Source organism: Mytilus edulis, chromosome 5 (assembly GCF_963676685.1).
Source record: "Mytilus edulis chromosome 5, xbMytEdul2.2, whole genome shotgun sequence".
In the NCBI taxonomy this organism is placed as follows: Eukaryota; Metazoa; Mollusca; class Bivalvia; order Mytilida; family Mytilidae; genus Mytilus; species Mytilus edulis.
In genome coordinates, this window is record NC_092348.1 from 29,869,386 (window position 1) to 29,895,492 (window position 26,107).

Sequence of the window (26,107 nt, forward strand, 5' to 3'; positions counted from 1 at the left end):
ACATATAAATAGATTTTGCACTTGAAGTGTGCTTGACATGATTTGATGAGATTAATATTGCAATGGATGGATACAAACACGAAAATACACGTTGTAAATAAACCCATCAAAGATACCGGGATTGACATTTTATCTTTGCGCCAGACACGCCTTTGATCTACAAAAGATTCATCAGTGACGATCGAATCAAAGAAAGTTAAAAAGGCCAAATAAAGTACGAAATATAAGAGCATTGAGAACCAAAAATTCATAAATGTTTTGCTAAATACTGCTTAGTTAAAATATTCTCTTTAGATGTGCACCACATTTTTTAAATGTTATTTCGAATACACAGACACAATAATAAAGTTAGTTCTTATAGAATGAAATCCAAAACAGTGTGGCTGTGGCCATTGATTGACACATTTAATTCATCCATTGACTGGGACAATTTAGGTGAACGTTTGTATGTAACGACCACTGCTCACTGTGTACTTTTTAAAGACACTTAAACAATGGGGTCACCAAAGGTTCTCAACACCTTAATAAAGTAATTCGAAAAACTAATCAGAGATAACACGATGTTTTGATTTATATCAATTATATAAATCAAAACATAAAGGTTATTCCTGATTAATTTTTCGAATTATTTTATAATTAAAGGCGTTAAGAAACCTTTGGTGACCCCACAGTTTAAATGTCTATCGTAGGTACGTCGTGAACAGTGGTCGTTACAGACAAACGTTCATGTAAATTGTCCCAGGCAATGGATGAATTTAATGTGTCAATCAATGGCCACAGCCACACTGTTTTGAATTTCATTCTAATTCAATTCTAAATTCCATTTTCAACTGGAGTAAACCATGATAAAACGTTGATGACGTCACGGTCACATACATAAGTATGTGAGCTGATAAACAAAACAACTTCAGTCAATCAGAAAATGCGTTACATATAAAATTAAATATTAGGTAGTAAAACCTTTAAATGTCTGTTTGACAAACAATTTATGACTTGGAGAAGTAAAGTAATATTTAGTTAGTGTCTGCCAGGAAATAATTTTGATTGACGTTAATACCTTTAATAGAGTACTATTTGAAGTCTCGAATGAAGATTCAACTTTTATTTATACTGTTCATTTGTTATGTAGGCAAAAAATCTTAGTAAATCGGAAACATAGTCGATCAATGAATAAACATGTGTAAATCATTGCTAGCGAACCAATCATATTCAAGTATAAGTAGAAATGAAAAGAAAAACTTAATGGAATATACAATATACTCTGTACGTATGTAAGGAACAATTCCTCACGTTTAATATAAAAAAAAAAAAATACTGCACTGTGATGAAAACCTACTGCGTGTTTTGACTTTTACACATGTACATTTAACGATAGATTAAAAAGTAAGTACAAAGTGTAAATGTACTGTGTGTACTGTATATTGCTGCATATAATGTTTTATGTATTGCACAAGAACGAAATCATCAAAATTCATCCCTGATTTAAATAGTTCACTATACTTTACATTCAAATACTATGCGAAGCTTCACATCGATAACACCATGTACATTAATCTTGTTTATCATAGCAAAGTCTGTTTGATATCGATGTTATTCATCCCTGGTTTTTAGAAAATTAAATTAAATATAAATTCATTACTTAGTATACTAATATCTCATTGTTAATCAGATTAAACTAATAACACATGCCGTTATCTATACAGCTGCTATCGGGCTTATGTAATAGTTACATCGAAGGTATATATAATTTATAAACAGTGTCAACACTTAACGGTTACATGACATAATTTGATGGATAATAAAGGGGAAAAATACACCGAAAATCGTGTAGTTTTTATTCAATTTGAACATATACATTATGGCTTGGGGGAAAAGTAGTCATTCAATTGTTCAAGTCAAAATTTTTTTTTTTTAAAGTTTCTAAATAGATTACAAGTTGGCATCTTGAATAGAAATAAAACTTGCATCAGCCCTGTAGTCAACGCAATCTACGTGATACATGAAAAAGTAATAATTCTATTAAACTTCGAATTATCTAACTTCAAAATCTGTAACTAGTGCATTGATTACACGTTTGTTTAAGGATCTTTAAGCTATTGCACTTTTCATCCCGTCGCAGACCGTTTTTGATAGTATAAGCAAAAACGAGAGATTAGACCGGTGCATTTACGTCCTTCTTATAAGTTATTTTTGCATTTGTTGACTCCACCTCCTTATGTTAGTAAATATTGAAAAAATAACAAAATGTTATATCAATGATTATTTAATTTATCTACTATTTAAATATACCTTTTCAACAAAGGATTGAAAAAAGAGTAAACTTTTCAAAGGAAAATTTGGTTTATCCATCCTCCCCAGTTATTAAAAGTGTTAACCGGTTAAGTTTTTTTTACTCTAGTCAATAGTTTATATTCAGTAAGTAGTGTTTGTAAAGATGTATTACCTGGCAAATTGTCTTTTGCAGACAATTCTAGTAACAATAGTAAAATTCATTCGTCTATAATTTATAAAGTCAATAAATACTGAGGTATCCTATTTTTGCTTATTAGGTTTATTTTTCAGCGAAAGTAGTGTGCTCTTTAATCAATGTTTTGTTAAATCTTGAATAAGATAAAAGAGGGACGAAAGATACCAAAGGGACTGTCAAACTCATAAATCGAAAATAAACTGACAACGCCATGAATAAAAATGAAAAAGACAAACAGACAAACAATAGTACACATGACACAGATTACCTGCATTTGTGTTTCTTTTTTGGTAAAAATAATGAAATCAAAACAGACATCATTCGCGTTCAAATCTATGTTTTATTCTAAATACTTTGCCATTTGAAAGCATTGAACACAAATATCTAAACGCAAATAATATGAAGTATAATTAACCTTCAATTTGTGAGGGGACTTATTGTCAAAGAACAGATACCGTTATTAGAAGTCAAACCAAATACTAAATACACATTAAATCTAGTCATTAAGCAGTATGAGCAAAATTGAATATTGAAAAAAAAATGTTTGAATGAGTTTGAAAATACAGATGTTCCAACTACTTATTACCTAAACTTTTATTAACTAAAATATGTTGGATACTTATCTTATTTCCAAACATTGAAATGTGTAACGTTCCGCAGTTTAAAGTCAAGATTTTCGGCTTTACTTATGTGGGGCGTCGGTGATGGCAAAACTAATACTGAGGTGTATCAAATTGTATTATTTGCTGCTTCAGTAATATTCATTAGAACAAGTTCAGTAAACCATATTGCACTGCTGATAATTGAATATGTTGACATTTTTTTTCATCTACTAAAGTTTCAACAGACAATACCTTCATCAAGAAGACAACTGAGAAATGTATCTACATGTTTGTTGACCTATTAGAATATCTTATCTTGCTGATTTTTTTTACTTGATAAAAACTATACTTCTCTATAAGTGACAAAATAATAGTCAAAAATGCAATAAATTCGGAAAAAGGTCGCTTAATAGTATTTATATAAAGATTTTAACAACAAATTTAGCAATGCGAACTTAATTCTAAAGTTAGCATTGTGGATTCTTTTGGCTTTAAAACAGTTTCAAAATAATAGACGTCAAAAACCCACAAAAACGTATTTAAAGGGCTCTTACTCCAATAAGGAGCCAACTAAAGATTACGGTTATGCAAACTTATTTCAAAACTTGTAATGTTGATAAGTTCTCTTACTCAAAGTGTATCATACGTATGTCTATAAAAATCACATTAGTAAAATTCTCAAATTTAAGAACAATGATTCCAACAAAAGATTGTCTTATAGTTGTGGTGTAAATATACATTTTTATTAATGTAAATGTATAATCAACTATATGCAAGGAAAATACCGTTAAAAAGTAAAATTGGCGTTTCTATTGCCGTAAATATTCAATAGAAAGTACGTTGGTAAGTCATGCGTAAAACATTTCAAACCAATGTTATCAAATACTATAATAGCTGGCTACTCTCATTGTTTGTAATATCAACAGGTATGTGATAACATTACTAGTATATTACAAGTATGTTTCTTTTAGTGCTAAGAACATTCCAAATATCGAGTTGTTCAATTTGTCAGTTTTGCAAGAGCAATTTATTTGTCACTGATGTTCCAATGAATAGGTTTTCTATTCCATGATTTCATTTGTTAAAGGCTCTTTTCGTCCATATCAAATAAAATTGAGAATGGAAATGGGGAATGTGCCAAAGAGAAAACAACCCGACCATAGAAAAAAACAACAGCAGAAGGTCACCAACAGGTCTTCAATGTAGCGAAAAATTCCCGCACCCGGAGGCGTCCTTCAGCTGGCCGCTAAACAAATATATACTAGTTCAATGATAGTGAACACCATACTAATTTCCAAATTGAACACAAGAAACTAAAATTAAAATAATACAAGACTAACAAAGGCCAGAGGCTCCTGACTTGGGACAGGCGCAAAAATGCGGCGGGGTTAAACATGTTTGTGAGATCTCAACCCTCCCCCTATACCTCTAGCCAATGTAGAAAAGTAAAAGCATAACAATACGCACATTAAAATTCAGTTCAAGAGAAGTCCGAGTCTGATGTCAGAAGATGTAACCAAAGAAAATAAAAAAAATGACAATAATACATAAATAACAGCAGACTACTAGCAGTTAACTGACATGCCAGCTCCAGACTTCAATTAAACTGACTGAAAGATTATGATTTCATCATATGAACATCAGGCACAATCCTTCCCGTTAGGGGTTTAGTATCATACCATCCAAAGCATTGAATGAATTTTCAATTCCTTTTATATTACGCTATTTAAACGTTGACTTGTTTAATTATATACCAATAAAATAAAATCATATTCATTTGTTGTATACATAATGTGATTACTTATGTAAGTATTTTTCTGACCACTTTTCGCTATTTTTTGTGTGTGTTTTATTGATTTTGTTTGTTTCTTTTTCCAATAGAATCAATGTCAATCTTCTTTTCCCAATCTCAGTGGTTAACAGATAGGTAAGTTAATATTGAGCGGAGACCTTGCTCTCTTCCAAACCATCAAGCTGATTCGAGTTCGTACGGCGTTGGTGCAAGTTTTTTTTTTATACATTTAACATAGATATAAGAAGATGTGGTATTAGTGCCAATGCGACAACTCTCTATACAGGTACAACCTTCAAGGATGCATTTAGGCAGCGCAATAGGAACAGTGAACAGGTTAGTTATAGAATGCCTTTAATTGCCCGAATAACAAATGTTCCGGACCATATGAGTATTTGGACCATACGCGTATGGTCCTGACCATATGCGTATACTTATATTGTCCGACCATACGCGTATGGTCCGACCGTATGCGTATGGTTGACCATATGAGTATGTATACTGGATTAGTTATTAACGGGCCGACAATATGAGTATTTGGACCATATAGATATTTTTTCAAATATTAATAAACTTTATCTAAAAAAAGTTTCATCGCGAATTGTATTCTTAAATTTACGCTTAGGATGGCATTTACTTCCAAATGGTAACATAACTTTTACTGCATTTGCACGTCTTGATTGTGCACGATCCTTTGCAATTACACCATTTGCATTCGAGCAGAAAGCTAGCCTTCTTATCAGCTGCGTGCAGTGATACCGAGGTATCGGGAAATTCCATAACAGCATTAAGAAATTATGGAAATATCTACCTAAAGTCGACATATTGCCATGCACTCGTAACAACAAGTCGGTAATGACTATATGTATAAAATGTGTTTACTGTAGTGATTACTGAGTAAAATTAAATGCAGGAAACTGCTTATTTTTTAAATATAATACAATGAAGTGACCTTTGATATCGTCTTTTTAATGACGTGACAACTACAAGGGTTAAACCTTATGAAGATTAAGGTGTTACCTGTAAACTTGTTAATTACCCCGACCATACGCGTATGGTCGGACCATATGAATATATACCCATATGGTCATGACCGTACGCGTATTGTCCAAATACTCATATGGTCCGGATCATATTAATTGTCAATCTTATTATAATATAGATCTCTGAATTCGTAAATTCGTGTTAAACAAACGTTCAAGTTCCGATGTATTTAAATCTAAATAAGATTGATTTGTGATCCTTTTGTAACTGGTTACTGCAGTGATTTACTTGTATTTTCTAATCTGACTAAGTTAGATACTGCATCTATTTATGTTCGGTCGTTTCATAAGGTAGTATATTTTTTTTACATCTTTAATCTAATATATATTCAAGGTATACCTTCATTTTGGGATTGTTCAATAGAATTACACAATCGGTCTAGTTCTTAACCTTAATCATTTGTTAGTCATGTTAATGGTGTTGTAAGTTTATTTTATACTAGAACATATCCGCGAAATCGCGGAGAATTTAAGGAGAGGTATCAAAAGTCAAAGGTATTTGGGGACACATTTTTTTCCCTCCCCCGTTTTTCCAAATTCTGATTTTTATTCCTTCTATTTTTCTGTATACTCTGAACATACATATATACTATAATTACTATAAATGGTCACTAATGTATTATATATATTATCAGTGACCGCCGTAAATACTAAAGAGCCCTCAAGTAAACCATTGGAATTTATAAGAAAATGTTTCATTATGAACAAACGTCTAGTATATTATAAGCATGCATTACTATACATAAAGTGTGTTTGATTTTTACTATTTATTCTCAGTTTACTAATCAATCCACTACGGTCATTGATGTATTATATAGGCCCTCTCTATTTAATATACTTAATAGTCACCTGATGAAGTTTTGTAAAGATTTTATGACTGGAGAATTTCAGAATGGGTATCAAAAGTCATAGGTTCTTAGGGACATGACAATTGTTTTTATAGCCCGGCTCCTCATTTTTTTCTCCTAACAAAATCCCATTTTTTTTTCTATTAATTTCAATAATGTTAGCGTTTATCTGTATATTCATTCATTACTAAAAATAAAGTGTATTTGCTTTTTACCGTCAGTTCTCTTATCGACCATCGCGTCATTAACATATTATATAGAACCTCTCAGTCTATTTAATAAACTCTGTGACCGCCGTGGATAGTAAACTTGAAAATGATAAGCAGATAGTATATACACTTAGTCTTTATTCATAGTCTTAAATAGATATAGGAAGATGTGGTATGAGTGCCAATGAGACAACTCTCCATCCAAATAACACTTTATAAAAGTAAACCATAATAGGTCATATTATTTGTATGTTCAAAGTACAGAAAAAAGCAAACCGGAAGTCTAGTCTGACTTAAAATTTCGTCCAATGATTCATTTTTACTTGAAGCAAGAAAACAAGATCGATAACACCATTTATTTTCCGAAAGCATATTATAAACCATATATATTATCAGCAATCAAAGTCGGGCTTCAAAGTTATTGTGAAACTGCCTATTCTAGAGATGGGGTGAATCAGATGTGGATATTAAAAATTCCAAAGATCTTTAGAGTACTAGTACATACATTCTAACTTTCTTTAACCTTACAATAGTATTAAAACATTTTACTTTTCTAAACTTTACACAAGTATTCCACATTCAAAACTAAAAGACAAATTGAAAGAGCTGGTATTGCTTTGTGTCATAAAAAAAGAATGGCAAAGTGTCTTGTCTTAGGGAGGGATAAATCCTACTTATTAAAGGATCATTCTGATTCACACAGTTCTCTGAAACTGACAACGTCATATTTGTTACATTCGGGGGACGTGTTTTTCAACAGACTGTCGGCATTGAAATGGGAACCAATTGTGTCCATCTTTTTGCCGACTTATTTCCTTATTATTCAACTCTACTTTCCGCTATATAGATGATGTTCTCTCACTAAATAATTCAACATTTGGTGACTATGTTGAACGCATCTATCCCACCGAACTAGAGATAACGGATACAACAGATACAGTTAAGTAGGCCTTATATCTTGACTTACATCTAGAAATTGACAACGAGGGTCGGTTGAAAACAAAACTTTTCGACGAAAGAAATGATTTCAACTTTCCAATTGTGAAAGTTCCATTTCTAAGTAGCAACATTCCATCAGCACCTGCATACGGGTTTTATATCTCCCAATTGATTCGATAAACCCGTGCTTGTATTTTCTATCATGATTTACTTGATAGAGGGTTGCTGCTCACAAGGATGCTATCAAACCAAGAGTCCCAAATAACGAAGTTGAAATCATCCCTTCGTAAATTCTACGGACGCTATCACGAGCTGGTTGACTGTTATGGAATAACCGTTTCACAGATGATATCGGATATTTTCCTTACGTCGTTACTACAATCCCCTTCCCTTTCATGAATGTGATCTACCGAATTAAATAATTTACTGGATTTGTTATAACATGAGCAACACCACTGAGATCACCCCTAGTTTTTTGTGGGATTCGTGTTACTTATTCTTTAGTTTTCTCTGTTGTGTCATGTGTACTATGGTTTGTCTGTTTGTCTTTTTCATGTTTAGCAGGTGATGTCATTTTTTTTTTTCGAGTTATGACTTTGACTGTCCCTCAGGTATCTTTCGTCCCTCTATTATAGGAGTTATGTCTGTAGTGACAGATTTTGCTGGAAGATGTATTAAAACAAAGCTTGATTACATACCAAACATCATTCATACATTTGCACAGTTTCAATCTTGTATTTTGCATTCAACTTATCTGAACCAACTTTTGAACTGTCCCTTAGAAAATATTAATCCTGCCTTCGTGTTTAATGGTGAGTTCTTGCACGACATGTATTTTTCACTCAAAGAAACAAAAGAAGATATTATTGGACAATGTCTAACATCTGAGAAGTGTCATTTTGAGAGGTTTAATAAGATGTTAAAGTTTATGCAGAAGAGCGATTATATATGTGACAGCAAATGAATCACGGGTGTTTTTTTCTCGTTAAGAACAACATAAGTATAAGTAGAAATCGAAATGTTTGTGCAATAAACAGTGTACGTACAATTGATAATGTACAACATAAGATAAAATAATTTGTTGTTCCCTTGTTTTCCTCTTATGTTTTTTGTTTTTCTCTTATGGTTTATGTTTTCCCTCGGTTTTATTTTGTAACCCGAAGTTGTTTTCTCTCAATTGATATATAACTTGTGAACAGCGGTATACTACCGTTGCCTTTATATAGCACATTTGAGAACAAACAAGTCTTCAGTTGTATTTTGAATTTCCTTCAAAGTATATTAACATATCAAAACGTAATGGGTACAAGTTTGAATACACTGTATTTACTTGATAGTGTCAAATGTTTTGCACAAATAAAGGAATCCTCAAAAGTTAACTCTGGTGTTCAATAGTTTAGCATTCATTACATATATACTTATGGATGTAAATGAACAAGATTAGACATATACTTTAATCTTATTCAACATCCTGATGTCGATGATGCATTTTTTAAGCGAAGTCCCTAAAATATCGATGTTGCTCATTCCTAAAGCTAAAAATATCTTTACAGTCTGAACCAGGATGAGGGAGCAGACGCTTTCAAAACGTTTTACAATAGAAGAAATTATCTAAAATATGTATACTGAACTAGATGCAGAAGTACAAAATCGTATGTAAATTACATTTTACATCACTTCTAAAAAAATATATATAGATAAATAAAATTTTATCGTGGAATACAATAAAAACGCTATGGAATAACCGTTTCTCAGATGATATCGGATACGTTTCTTAAGTCGTATCGAAATATTAGACTATTTACCGGGTTTCTATTTCCATGAGCAAAACGACGGGTGTCACATGTGGAGCCGGATCTCCTACCCTTCCGGAGCATCTGAGATCACCCCCAGTTTTTGGTGGGGTTCGTGTTGCTCAGTCTTTATTTTTCTATGTGTTTTCTTGTGTACTATTATTTGTTGGTTTGTCTTTAACAATGGCGTTATCAGTTTATTTTCGATTTATGAGGTTGACCCTTCCTCTGGTATCTTTCACCACTCTTTTAAAAATGGACAATCTATGTTAATTCCATTACACAATCTATTTAAGCATTATAAAAATCCAATTTATTGTACACAGTCTAAAAAGAGTAGTATTTCGAGCAAACATTGTATGTCAACAAAGCATTATTGATAAATGGTAGATAATGGAAAAAAACGTCAACATGCTATTACAGCAAAGTTTTTATCGTGTATTTGCAATCTATTTTTCAAATTACTTTTGGATTTATAAAAACAATATTCGTAAACAGCATTATTTTGAACAAACAACGCATGTCAACAAAGCATTGTTGGTGTACGGTGGACACGGCAGTGAACCACAACGAGCTCTGACGGCATAGAAAAGTTTACCATTCTCGTTTGCGGACCCATGCTCAAGAACTTCCGGAAGGTTATCAAGACAGGCATACTGTGATGCTGATCGGGCGCTATTACTTCCACCGACAAGTTTTCCAAAGTATTCGGTTTTCCATCCATCATAACACTTGCTTTTTCCTGGGATCATAAGAATAACAGATTGATGAGTTGTGTAACATACAGAACATGGCACATCATTATTAAATACTTTCGGCCCCAAAATGTTTTCTTCATATTCTCCTCCATACATAAAAGAACTTTCTCCCCACGGGTTTTGTATAGCAGTGTTTGTTATTAGGTTTGGGTCATGTGGAAGACAAACGTAGTCAGAAGCTGCACCACTATGGTCGTAATCGCCACCACCTGCTATACCTATAAAATTAAGTGCTGACACTTTAGAATTTTTCGCTTGTAACATTTTTAGCAAATTTTATTCACAGCCTTATAGGATCTTAAAGTATGGAAGTTGATGATGGAAATGTTTTACGACCTTAACTGGTTTCTTTTTTTATCTTTATTCATGCGACCTTGACTGGCTTGAAAGCCCCAAAATGACAATGTAAAACAATTCGAACAATAAACTAACGTCCTTATTTATGTACAAACAAGAATGTGTCCATAGTACACGGATGCCCTATCCGCACTATAATTTTCTATGTTCGCATTCTCGATGGATTTTTGGTCAACATTGTCAGATGTAATTTCTGATTTTTCATCCCAGTACGTAATTTTATGCTATTACAATTCATTTCATCTAGCAAATATAAAGTAGCTAGGAAGAATAAATCAGACAGTTTAACTATTATAACTCCTTCAGTGGTCTGCGTTCTGATGATTGATCAGTGAAAATAATCGAAAGTCGTTCTCGATAAGGCTGTGAAATATTTTGGTTTCAAGTCGTCACAAAACACTGGACATTATTTAAAAAGTTGTCACTTATTTGAAGATATAAACGACATTTTGATTTAATTGATGCCTCCTTTCATCTGTTCGTAATGCATGGCTGTGATTTCATAATGCACGGGTGTGAAATTATTTCATATGAATCTGATCCTACTGAATCATTTCTAAACAAAAAAGACTAAAAAATTATTAGTTAATTTTGAAGAATTATTTTACAAATGAAATTCATTTTTTGTTAGAATTACATTGCTACAGCTTAATTTGTGCGGTTTGAGGTTTTATATATTTTATAGTTTAGTTCAAATCGTGTGGCCAAAATATAAATGCTCGAAAGATACCCCAAAATACAATTTACAAACTAAGTAGAATGTTTATTTGTTTTAAAAATGCAAAACATCTACTAGTATATACGAAATAGTGTAGACATGTCATCATGATGTACCGATATTGGGACAAATTAATTCGTCGAAACAAGCATACATTAGTCTTAGATTCATGATTGAGTATAATTAGTTGATAGTGGCTTTGATCTAGCTGTCAGTAACTTCGAGTACACTCATATCAGTACTAAGTGTCTTTTTGTTGTTGGGATATAAAATTACCCGTCCACGTCCACTCGGTGTTATGTTAGATGTATTTCTATTGGTATGCATCTGATAATTGAAGCCTTTTTCAACTGATTTTTGTAGTTCGTTCTTATGTTTTCTGTTACGCGACCTGGTCGTGTGGTCTAGCGAGGCGAGGGAAGAACAAAAAAAATGCGAAAGCAAATTTACAGATATAACATTGTTGGATTGATGATTAGACGAGTTCTTTATACATAATGTTCACAGCCATGTATCACCATCACTGCTGGTGATCCGATGGATAAATCTGTTGTAGAGTTGTCACTGACTCAGAAGTACTTATATAAATATATATATACAGTTGTTTGAATTTAAAAAAAAAATACGAGGTCAGTTAACCATAAATATGACCTGCTGGAGTAAACTGTTAACTGCATTTCTATATAACAAAAATAAAGATATGTTTTAATCATGTTGATCAAAACTTGGAGTATATAATTGTAAATATATACTCCCACTGTCGAATACCATTACAAAATATAAAAATACCTGTGTATACTAATTCTGTTCCATTACCAGGACAGGTTTTCCTTCCCCATCTGGTGTAAACTGCGCCTAAAATAAATGTACAAGACAATGTTTAGCCATAAACATCAGTATTGCACATGTTTCGATTTCAAATATTTTGGCCACGAGCATCACTGAAGAGACATGTATTGTCGAAATGCGCATCTGATGCAGAAAATTGGTACTGTTAATGTTATTTCAGTGGAACAGGTAGAGCATATCGAACAAATGAAAACTTTTCTGCAAAGCAAAGCGTTCAATTTTTATTTTGTTTATTTTTGTTGCAATTGATTGGTCTTAATGTTTTAACTTAAAAAATGCTCAACAACAAAAAAATAAGTAATCGTTGTTATTTAAAAAAAGTATATTGTCAGTGTTGTCCATCCATCGAAGAACAATGATCTATGCCTGAAATTGTTATACCAAAATGTTTTATAGACATTTCCTGAAAATGTATAACAATGATCGATGCCTGAAATTGTTATTATATGAAATGAAGTTTCTTTTTATATAATGATGGGAATTTTATACTTTTCAATCTATATTTCTGTAACAATTAAACCTTAGGTTTTATTGTGGACAGAGTATTACTTTATACGGTTAACTTCTGATTTTACCCATCAAGCTAATATCAACATCAATACGCTGTAATCAAAACATGATCGTGCTGAAATAACCATCCTTCTCCTTATCTCAATTCAATTCAATTCAAATTCAAAGCTTTATTTATAGTCGGCATGTTACATAACAAATAAACATAAGCTCTCTGAGCTTTTATAACCGACAAATGCATACATTTACATAACAAACATACACAATACAAATATTAAAACATAAAAGACATAGAACATACATTTCATGCACATTTAGGCTACACTATTTAAATACTATATTCTATACATGCATAAGAATAAGCACTAAAAGCAAACATAAAAAATAAAGCACAGCATTCACAAATTATAAAAAGCTAAGCAAACATTCACAAATTATAAAAAGCTAAGCAAACATTCACAAAAAGCAGCACTATTTTATTTCAAGCTGTAACATAAAATAAATAAAACTAAGCACATGCATTGCAATGCATCTGTGGCGTAAATTTTCCCAACTCGAAAATTCTATGCGGCTGTGTTGTAATTCTGACTTGTAACAAACTGTATATGCTTTAGAATAAGGTTGGCATAGAAAAAGAACAATATCCTTCCTGATTTCCATATTAAATTCATATAAACATGTCAGTTTCACATGTTAGAACATTGTACGATAAGACAACTATCGCCCTAAGGTGATATCGTAGTTTATCGTCAAAAGTGTGAACAGTGTATTACTTAATACTCAATTACAAACCTTCCAAATCATTTCTGTGTTTGTTGTGCATACAATTGCAAGTAAGGGTGAATTAACCATGTAGGAGATTGGTTCATCAATTATAAGGTAAATAAAAGATCAGGTTCAGTTGGAAAAAATAATAAGTACTACTGCAGCTGATAAATTAAACGAAAGACACCCTTTACATAAAACTATCAACCTCTTTATTACGAGCCGATGAAGCCTTTAGAATTTTATAATATGAATCAAAAGTAATAAAATATTTATACGTGAGGTCAACACTCATATGGTATTCAAGTCAACTCTGAAATCATAACGTATTTGATTATCAAAACATTTCCTGACATACATGTACATATTTGAACATAGAAATTACCTTTTTGCAACTGCAACTTCTGACTTTCAAGACTTTGCATCCTTAGCTCCATCTGATGAAATTTTGCTTTCAAAACATCTTGATCATTTAGTAAAAGTCGTTTAAGATCGTCACAAAAAGCTACAGCAAAAAATACCAATAAGTAGTGTGTATGTCTTAACATTTTGTAAAATCTACAATATTGACAGAAGTTGTTTTTCCCAAATCCTTATCTTACATACACTATATATGATTATAAGTGGTTGGTATTCAATATAGTTTATCCTTTACTATAGATAATTTAGCTGATCTGTAACAATAACATCTTGATGCCTTATATATCATGTACTGCAGTACGCCGCTAGATTAAATTTGACGTGGAAAGGTAACACACGGCCAGCGAAAGCTCTTTTTTCGAGAGCCCAGGTGGTCGTGTGGTCTAGCGGGACGGCTGCAGTGCAGGCGATTTGGTGTCACGATATCACAGTAGCATGGGTTCGAATCCCGGCGAGGAAAGAACCAAACATTTGCGAAAGCAAATTTACAGATCTAACATTGTTGGGTTGATGTTTAGACGAGTTGTATGTATATATATATATATATATTTGCGAAAGCAAATTTACAGATCTAACATTGTTGGGTTGATGTTTAGACGAGTTGTATATACATTATGTACACAGCCATGTATCACCATCATCGATGGCGATCCGATGGATACATCTGTTGTAGGGTTGTCACTGACTCAGACGTACTTATGAATATAATTATTTTCTGCGACTGTATCTTACATTAATTTGTAGGATCCTTTACTATAGATAATTTAGCTGATCTGTAACAATAACATCTTCATGCCTTATATATCATGTACTGTAGTACGCCGCTAGATTAAAACTGACGTGGAAAGGTAACACATGGCCAGCGAAAGCTCTTTTTTTGAGAGTCCAGGTGGTCGTGTGGTCTAGCGGGACGGCTGCAGTGCAGGCGATTTGGTGTCACGATATCACAGTAGCATGGGTTCGAATCCCGGCGAGGGAAGAACCAAAAATTTGCGAAAGCAAATTTACAGATCTAACATTGTTGGGTTGATGTTTAGACGAGTTGTATACATATATATATATATATATATAATTTGCGAAAGCAAATTTACAGATCTAACATTGTTGGGTTGATGTTTAGACCATCATTGCTGGTGATCCGATTGATAAATCTGTTGTAGAGTTGTTACTGACTCACATTGCTGGTGATCCGATGGATAAATCTGTTGTAGAGTTGTCACTGACTCAGATATACTTGGGTTGATATTTAGACCATCATTGCTGGTGATCCGATGGATACATCTGTTGTAGAGTTGTCACTGACTCAGATATACTTATATATATATATATATATACCACATTTGAATTGACATGATTCATTTGTCATCGTGCTATTACCGAGGAAGGATATCTGTTATCCGAAATATCTAACATATTGTTCGTTTTATTGTGTTTTTGGTGATGTTGTACCCTTTTAGACTTGTTATATATATATATACGAGTCTAAATTGAAAACTACGTTCAAACCTATGATTGCGTTGGATAAAAACCGCAATTTTTATACGTGTGCATGTAAAACAAATTTCGTTGTAGAAGGGTCTAAATACAGCACAAACAACATTTTCCAAAAGACCAAAAAAGTGAAGAAGTATATTTAAACAAAACGCATTTGACTAATAGGTCGAACAACTGATGTTCTTTAACCCTGCTGACTGCAATTGGCGATTGCCAAATAAAATTGATCACAAGATGTAACAAAATGGTTCTTAATATAAATTTAATACCAAACAGAAAACAAGTAACTTGTGGCCACGATGTTATGCCACAAACATAAGGTGTTAATATTTTTTTGTACACCAGATCCGGATTTCGACAATAAATGTCTCTTCAGTGATGTTAGGGATCGAAACAGTATTTTATGGATGTATAAGTACGTAGCCACGTTCAATTATTTTACCTCATTAGATCAAACTTATTTTTCTAATCATTATTAGACTGCTATTCGTTTGGGAGGCTTAAATGTGTAGTTTCTGTTGCAATTGCCCTACTGTTGTCAAATTTGAAATATTATTCAAACTTGGATCGGTTAGGACATTTTTGATTTTTTTGTTTGAGGACTGCCCTCAATGCAGTTATAACATCTAAACTGTCACAACCTTTGGAAATTTAAAATTGTGCCAGTTCACATCGAAAATAACTATTTTCATTTGGCATATCTTTGTAAACTTTGCGCCGTGTTTGGAAATTTTAAAATTGCATCAGCGTCAGTGGTGTTTGCTTAAATTGTATAAATTTCGAGATTTAGAAAAAGTTTCTCAGTTTGAATATTTTTACATGATTCATTTGACATCGTGCTATTATTGAAAAAGGATATCAGTTATCCGAAATATCTAATATTTGTTCATTTTATAGTTATTTAATGGTGATGTTGTACCCTTTTTGACTTGTTATATATTATATTTTGTAGTGTACAGAATCATATTACATGATCCATCGCCCTGTAAGATTAATCGTTGACTATTTATTTAGTCATTTTATATATATATAAAAGAGTCTAAATTGAAAACTACGTTCAAACCTATGATTGCGTTGGATAAAAACCGCAATTTTTATACGTGTGCATGTAAAACAAATTTCGTGGTAGAAGGGTCTAAAAACAGCACAAACAACATTTTCCAAAAGACCAAAAAAGTGAAAAAGGATGTTTAAACAAAACGCATTTGACTAACAGTTCGAACAACTGATGTTCTTTAACCCTGCTGACTGCCATTGGCGATTGCCAAATAATATATATATATATATTTTAAATAAAACGTATATGCCATCAAGCGTTTTTCAAAGGACGTGAAAAACGAACATCTTCATTTTTATACATTGAAATGCGATATAGATCTAGTATGAAAAGAAAAAAAACAAGGTTATATTTCCTAATAACGATTTTTTTTAAATCACATATCAAAAAAATCTAAGAGTTTCTGTATGAATGAAAAAACGACAAATGAATGTAGTTACAGAAAACTCCAATGTAGCATTAAGAATCAATGCTGCCATTTATCTTGATTATGAATAGGTATTTACATGATGCATTAGATAGGGGGATGAAATTACATATTAAAAACATTTAGGTGCTGAATCTTTATGTTAAGTAGTGATTTGGTCCAGTTCAAAAAGGTCAAATTTCATTACGTTTGAAGCTGTCAAACTGAATTTTGACCCCCTTAACACAGAATTGTCAACATGTTGAGTTAGAGCTGGTAGAAGTTTCTATAATTTTTATATCATGTGTCCCACTAGTAGTACACTACACTGTAAAAACAAAATTTCAGATCGAGCAGGTGCGATTTTTTTGATTTTAATTTATTGTCTAAAAGAAATGCACTGCAAAATAACTGTGTTCTCGGGCCGTTTGAGACCGGGATTTGTTTCAGTTAAATCGAATTATGACTATTGAATAGCGGTATACTACTTTTGCCTTTATTGGTGATTTTTCAATTTACCTTACAGTTCGGATTTTTTGTCACAACTTTTTTTCTTACCGAAACAATTGCTAAATAGTTAAATTAAAACAGCCGGAAAATAGCAACAACAATTGGATCAACAGAAACATTTTCAGTGAATCGCCGTATACGTGAGTCTATTATTATATACTCAGACCAGAAAACTACAATTCAGTGATTCGTAATTGTATATTGAATGTAATATCCTTTTATGAATTTGCAAGTGTTGCAAAGACGAGACAATATCATCAAATGATATTTTAAGCTTTTTTGTTGGATTAAAATGGTACATAAATCTATTTTGACAATATCGACCGCCTCTATTGGTGACAATATGATTTAATTATAACCTATTTCGTAGCTTTGATTTGGGCACAATATTGTACCTCTAACGCTGATTGATATGTTCTTTGTTTTGCAATATCGTAAAAAGTATCTGATTTCAACCTTTAAAAAGAGTAATTATCAAGTGTCATTCCTTAACTCTGTAACTTCGATCTTTCTTATTGAATATACTGGTTGCCTTTCCAGCTTTGCCATATGCTTACAATAGAAACAAAACCATCAGCTTATTCTGAATTGTACTGCTTCAAACATTAGTGATTTGCAATCCCATGAATAAAACAACGCACTGCATTCAACTGAAGATGATTCAGGTCCGAGGTGAGTGATGTAAGGAGATCCAGAGGAAAGTAGACTAGTTGAATATTTTTTTTTACCAATTATTGAAATATTGAATCAAAAAAATAATTAAAATTAAACGTCATGAAGAAACGCATGCTGCCCAGTATGATTTGTTTTTTGACCAAATGAACAGACTACGTGTCAATGTTTAAACAATGGGATAATCCTTTTAAGGAGAATAAACTTTCAGGAATGAGTTAATCCTTTTACGAAGTATCATCCAACGTTTATGCTTTTAATAAGAAAATTGATTATGAAATAGCTATAGAGATATCATAAATAGCTTACACATAGGATTTGTATATAGAACTAATTGCATAACAGTGTGGTCGACAGTAAAACGTTTGTAGGTTGTAACTTGTTTGTCAACGGCTATGATTTTATGCTCACCCAGTCTGTCAGAGGCCTTCCAGTGGGGATTGAAATATTCACTTGTTACACATTCCGATACATAAAATGAAACTTTCTTTTTACAAAGCTTGAAAGGAATTTGTTTTAAATATTTATTATAATCATCACATGCAACCGTGTCTTTTATAAGAATAATAATGTTCAGAGATGATATTATTTAATAATAATAAAAAAAATAGGTTTATCCATTGTAAAAAAAACTATTAAGTTGATGGGGTTAATTAACAAAATATCTCATTGATTAAGAGCACAACTACTTCTACGGTGTGATCATTTAAGAATGGCCTACTATTTATTCGATGCGTATACATGTGGGTTTTGTTTGTGAAGAGTTCTGGATAATTAAAAATTCATTTGATTTCTTTGTTTAATACCATAAAACGATTCATTCTTTCAGATATTTGTCACTTTGCCTTATCTTCAAGTCCAACACAATTTCTAAGAAACTAGTATGGATAGTAAAATTGGGTATTTTCTCTGGGTCGTTTAAAACACTCGAAACTAGGTGAGACATGCACAGAAGTGATAGATATGTATTATAAATATAGAAAATTGAATATTTTAATCAGCAAAAAAAAAAATCCCCCAAAAAAATCTGTATCATACACCCAAGCGCCTGTGACACCGAACAGCAAGTTATAGAGGGCCCCAAAACTACTAGTATAAAACCATTCAAACGGGAAAACCAACGAGAAACGAAAAACACATATGAACTACATAAACAGACGACATCATGCATTGTAACTTTTAAAGCCAATTAAGTAAAAAAAATAATCTGAAAGAACGTGCGATATCATATTAGGAAAATTGATGTTTGGTGTGAGCCAAGACTCCGTGTTGAAGGCTATTTTTATTTATTTTCAAATTACAAAGGTTATTCCTGATTAGTATTTTTAATTATTTTATTTAGGCGTTTAGAACCTTTGGTGACCTTACAGTTTAAATTTCTATGATAAGTACGTCGTGAGCGGTGGACATTACAGACGAACGTTCACCTAATTTTCCCCAGTCAATGAATGGCCATAGCTACACTGTTATGAATTTCATACTATATGTTTGAATATTTTAGAGAAATCAGATTTATATAAACATACCTGTCAACCTGTGACGATGAAAATGCAGGTCATGACCTGCATTGAAGAATTATAATTTCATTCGTTTAAACGGGCAGTGCATTAGAGTGAAATTAATTTCTCCTGGGTGTTTCATCATATGTAGCATAGAGGGCGTAATGTTTTCCCGCTTCAAAATTATTTTCGCGGTATTTTATTGCCTATGTAATCATTCAGCACGACATCGTCAATCTGAGCAGTCGAATGTTCTTGGTACGCTGCCTATCTTGAATTTGACAATGGACCCAGATTCTCCATCATTACTCGAGGAATCGCCTGCATGGTGTTTCACAACAGGACATTTTCAGCACATGTAAACAACATTTTAAAATTTCAACAGCAGCCCTTTCGAGAACCTCATCCCGGTTGGTATGCCGTTTTCCCGTTAAATTGCAACATGTCCAGCACGAGCGGAAGTCAGTCTGAGTTTCAGGAGCCTGCTATGGATGTGGATAACCAATATTTGAGGAATAGATGCCTATTCAACCCGAAAGCAGTCGACAGACAAAATACGGAATTATTTATATAAGATGAGTATTTAAATATTTCTATTGGTAGTCAATCGAGTGCACACTTACACCCGACTAGTTTCATTTTGAATATGAACAAGGTCAGTCTAAATTTCTAAAATTATCGCCAGAGATAGAGTATAGAGACATATTGATTTTTGGTATACCATTGGATGTCATGATTTCATTACCGATACCATTTTACACGCTTATAAAATACATTTTTACACGGCTGTCCGTTTGTTTACAAAACAATTGTGCTGCCATTACATACCGTGATTTGGTTTTAGAAGCTATTGAAGAGATTTTTTTGTTTAGAGTACTTATTATTGAATGTACTGATGCTAAACCATTGGTTTGCAAATTCACTTGCTACCTGTTCAAAACAATGGTAATGAAAGTTTAATTTTAGATATAGGTCAATAGGTCATAACAATTTACATCTATGGAAAACACCTTTGTGAAATTTGAAGATATCATGGTAGCTATGCAATCTAGTTAAACAGATTTGTATTGTTTTAAGTTTGACATGCAGCTTATCACCATATACGATCTGCATTTTGATGATCTTGGTTTTTACTGGACATATTACAAGGTATAATAGTTGAGACTACAAATCCTTGGATGAAAGTTCATATATATTTTTATTCTCGTTCCCCCTTTTTTGGATAAAGTTCTGCTTATTTTATATTTACGAAAGTTACTTGACCACTAATTATATTGAGGTGGATGAAAAGAAATTTTCATGTATACAGATTATGGATTTGACACCGATTCTGATATTAGCATGTGTACAGATATTGCCACCTGAGTTAAACAGGACCTTGTTGACCAAAGTGGTTGTGTCCATATGGTCTCCCAGTTATACATTAATATATTTGGTTATTTCATTGATACAGGCAAAGCTATCATAAGCATACCAGTTGAGACTGTCATAACTGTTTGATACCATAAAACAAGTAATACTATCTTCAGAATATTTAGGTTGATTTTATGGGAGAACTGTAACTGTTGGTCAGATTGTATCCATGTCGTTTATACATGTATGTCATAGGAATGTGGCTTATATTATGATTGAATCATTAGTATTGATGTTAAGTCAGCCTATTCTTCTAATGTAATATTGGACTTTCAGTTCAAAGTAAAGAGCAGCTTATACTCTGCCTAGAAAATCTTATATGTGTTAATCTTAACATTTTGTATCCAATTTTTCGTGTCACGACTATGTTTAAAGTGATACCAGTGGAACTGGATATGGTAGATGTTCAGTAGAAAATCCTAAGAATATTGATCATGGCATGTGTCATGAATACGATGTACGCCATAGTTCTACTTGGAAAGAACTTACGGCTGTTAAATGTATATTGCTTCCTTGACAGATTGTATGAGAGATAAACGCATTAATGGTTTATGGATAACCAAAACGTCGTTTCCATTGTTCATATATATATATATATACATAAGGGCATTATGAAGCCTTATTTGCAAGATTTTGCATATATGCTATTTTTTGTGACTTGTTTGAAGCACATTTGTTCTAAGAGGTTGAATGGATACCTAGGGCAAAGAATGAAATTGCAGACTATATAAGTCGTATCATAAATACTGATGACTGCCGTTATGCAGTACATATTTTTGAATATTTGGATTCCCTGTTTGGGTCCTCATGAAATTGATTGGTTTGTTAGTGATTATAACCATCGTTTACCTGTATTTTACTCCAGGTATTGGAATGTACATTCAATGTGTATTGATGCGTTCACTGTCAATTGGCAAGGTTTAAATGGGTGGTATGTTCCCCCAGTTTGCTTATTATTGAAAGTCCTTATGTATACATGCAGCAATGTAAGGCATGTTTTTACTATTATTTTACATTTGTGGAGATCGGCGTATTACTAGCCGTTTTTATATATCAAAGGAGATAGATTAATTGATCAGAAGGTATAAATGGGTGGTATGTTCCCCCAGTTTGCCTATTATTGAAAGTCCTTATGTATACATGTACAAGGCATATGGTACTATTATTATAGTACATGGTACTATTATTATAGTACCTTTTGTGGTGATCGGCGTTTTACTGGCCGTTTTATTTTATTGATCAGGTGTTGGGTTTACATTACCTACCTACTAACAAAGCTAACTTTTTACCTGGTAGAGGGAATAAATCGGTTTTTGGTATATTGATTTACTATTTAAGGTGTTGGCTATTAGAATGGAGTTTAGGGTGACATTAAATTAACTAATAATAACTTGGTGATCGTTTTCATGTATTGGGGACATTTTTATTGCATGTACTATATTGTATTTATTCATTTTATTGGTATATTATGTATTGAATTGATGAACTATGTCAAAACTTGGAAGGAACCACATATCAATTTAAAATAATGTTATTAAATATGTTTTTTCCAGATGTCCAATAACGATATTGCTTTGTCTAGTCCTGTATGTGATGCATACTATAGTATAAAGGGGCGCACTCGATTATTGGTGAAGATTCTCCAACAGATTCTCAATTAGTGAAATATGTTTTAAGGATGTTAAAAAGAAATTAGGCTACAAAATCTGGAAGGAAGAGCCGATGAGTTATTACAGGATGCGTTTAATAAGTTATTTTGTGCATATAATCGTTTTACACAACGTACCATGTGTGCGTGTCCGGATATTTACCATGTTTACAGAGATGAAAACTGGTTTATTATAGTGAATTCGAAGAACGTCACAACTTTGCGTTTAGTCCTAATTTGGAATTATATATGCCTGGAGTGGCATTTAATCTGATTCTAATTTGTATTTATTCAGGAATTTGTCACAAGTGAAAGAAAATTTTGTTTTTCGTTCAACAAATAAGCCTTTAAGCTATACAAGCATTTAAGCTATACAAGGATGCGGGAAATATCTTTGTCAATTTCTCCATTTGTTCCCGATATAAAAGCATAATATAGTTTACGAACTTGTGGTGCTATTACCGCTGCAAGGTTTGGTTTTTCAGATAGACTTTTTAAACGTCATGGACGTTGGAAGTCGAACACTTAAAAGGATGGCTTTGTGAAAGACAATTTATCAGAACGTAGGATTGTTTCTCAGAATTTTGGAAATGTATATCTTTTTTGTTTTATTTACATTTTGAACTTATAATTTTCCATACATAGTAAATAATAGCTTCCCGTTCTTTGGGTTCAGCATCGGCGTTGTCGTGCGACTATCCACTTTACTAAGTCTTTGGTATTTATTATAGCCTTTTATGCGGTGCATATTCAGAGTATTTATGTATACTTGGATATTTGGTACAAGTATTGGTTATACTTGGATATTTGGTACAAGTATTGATTATACTTGGTTATTTGGTGCAAGTATTTGTTTTATGTCTACATTGATGGGTGGTTTATACCAGGAGAATTATAATTTCATTCGTTTAAACGGGCAGTGCATTAGAGTGAAATTAATTTCTCCTGGGTGTTTCATCATATGTAGCATAGAGGGCGTAATGTTTTCCCGCTTCAAAATTATTTTCGCGGTATTTTATTGCCTATGTAATCATTCAGCACGACATCGTCAATCTGAGCAGTCGAATGTTCTTGGTAAATTTTATTCTGGTTAAAGTTTATTAAGCTTTTTATTTGGAGAGTTTTTTGTTTGATACTGATGTTTGAATTATATATGATATGTGCGGCGTTGTCGTGCGACTATCCACTTTACTAAGTCTTTGGTATTTATTATAGCCTTTTATGCGGTGCATATTCAGAGTATTTATGTATACTTGGATATTTGGTACAAGTATTGGTTATACTTGGATATTTGGTACAAGTATTGATTATACTTGGTTATTTGGTGCAAGTATTTGTTTTATGTCTACATTGATGGGTGGTTTATACCAGGAGAATCAAATCTCAGGTCATAACGCGTACGACCTTTTACAAGCTGAATTTCAGTATTTATGGTACATTTTCTTATAATGTATATCAAAGATACCAAAACATCAATGCATGTTCACTTTGTTAAGTCATTTTAAATCTTATTAAATATTATTTCATTGCACTTTTAAAGATTTTTATAAATTTGTGTAACTCAGTCTTCTTATGTGCTTTCCTTTTTGAGAAAAAATACTACAATCATCAAACACTAGAATTTAATGTAATTCTTAGATGTTTGAGACTATTGACCATGTAGCCTTTAACCATAATATATTTCATTTAACAAGGAAATTAGACTATGATAAAATATAGTAATACAGTTAAAGGAAGTATAAATGTAAAAAATAATTTTCAACTTTTTAAAAAAAAATTGTATAAAGGTATAAAAATAATGAAAAGTTATTTTTCAATATGTATTTGAATTTTATATTTTTATGATTTAATCTTTTTCACCCATAAAACGTAAATATAAGGAATAATTTTGAATGGTGACAAATAAGGGGAAGTAACTCTAGTTCAGTTTGTAAACCAATGGTGCAATTTATTTACGACCTAAAGCTAAGGTAATTGGTGTTAATTAACCGTGTGTTTGACACCAAAGCTGTCAAGTGAAGCCATGCACTTAATGGGTCACTTAATTTGACAGTTTACATAGCTAGATGAACTTCCTGTTCATGGAAGAATTACGAATTTGCCGGTATTTTTCTTACTTATGAAATCAATCTCAAGGCTAAGAAATACGGGTGAAATCGGGTCATTTTCGGAATTCCCGGGTTATTTCTGATAATTCTGAAGAAATTCTGATACTAGTGCCGATAAATCATATATAGATATAAGAAGATGTGGTATCAGAGCCAATGAGCCAACTCTCCATCCAAGTCACTGTAACCTGATAGTCTAAAACAAGTATAGCGACCGAAACGTTTCACTATGTTATTCATTTCATGTCAAAGTAGTCAGTGTGGTTTGTCAGAAATTTTTAGACATGAAAACCAGAACTTTCCTCCATCATTATCACAAACAAGTTTCATTTCTTTTGGGGTTAAAATCGGAGTTAGTGCCTATATAAAAAGATACTAAAACCAGTTTAAGACTAGCTGAATATATACTGTGCATCATTGGTAATTGCAAGCGACCAGGACTATCTAGAACCTTTGCTTGTGGTAATTCTACCTAATATCAAATCTATTGGCGAAAAATGTCGTCTTTGGTGTGAAGTACGATGTCAGACTGAAAGGTGAAGCAAGAAAGAATAGCGGATTAGACTACAGAAGAACAGTTATAGAATAGGCTACACCTTCAAGGTCACGAAAACGTTCCTTCGAGTTGATGAAAAGTAAATGACACTGTTACAGTCATAACAAAAATCAAAGTCGTTGTCACCATCGAAGAGAATGTTCTGAGGAATAAAGCAGTCAATGTTGACCAGATTGTATCCTACAATCACGAGGAGGCTGACACAAGTATGTTCCTGTGTGAACAGTTACGTTATTGCATGTCAACAATACAGCAATAGATTACTGCAGGGCTATATTACTATACCGGTATTAGACACTGATAACGGTATTGTTGGGATTTGTGTATCTTTGATCGCAAAGATAAGTAGATATGATATAGGTGCCTTTGGCGAGTAAAAGACTTTCGATGGATAACAGCTCATGATGTTATAAGACAAAAGTGCTTCCCTCTTTCCATGCATTCATTGGTTGTAACATGACAGGCCTGAATGTGTTTGAAGAAGCAAATAACTTCATCGTAGATACCAGGACTAAAATTTTACACTTATGCCAGACGCGCGTGTCGTCTACAAAAGACTCATTAGTAATGCCCGAATCAAAAAATGATTAAAAGGCCAAATAAATTAGGAAGTTGAAGAGAATTGAGGACCACAAATTCCTAAAAGTTTCAACTGAAGTTTTACCGCATCTCAT

General features: G+C 32.6%; 1 protein-coding gene across 1 annotated transcript; it reads right to left on the bottom strand.

The window, feature by feature from the left end:
* Positions 1-10,084: 10,084 nt before the first annotated feature.
* LOC139522358 (uncharacterized) lies at positions 10,085-14,199 on the bottom strand. Its single transcript, XM_071315887.1, has 3 exons — positions 14,036-14,199; positions 12,316-12,381; positions 10,085-10,669 (listed from the first exon to the last, which is right to left on the bottom strand). Exons 1-3 carry the CDS (start codon positions 14,196-14,198, stop codon positions 10,194-10,196), a joined length of 705 nt encoding a protein of 234 aa, XP_071171988.1. The 5' UTR covers position 14,199; the 3' UTR covers positions 10,085-10,193.
* Between the last annotated feature and the right edge of the window lie 11,908 nt (positions 14,200-26,107).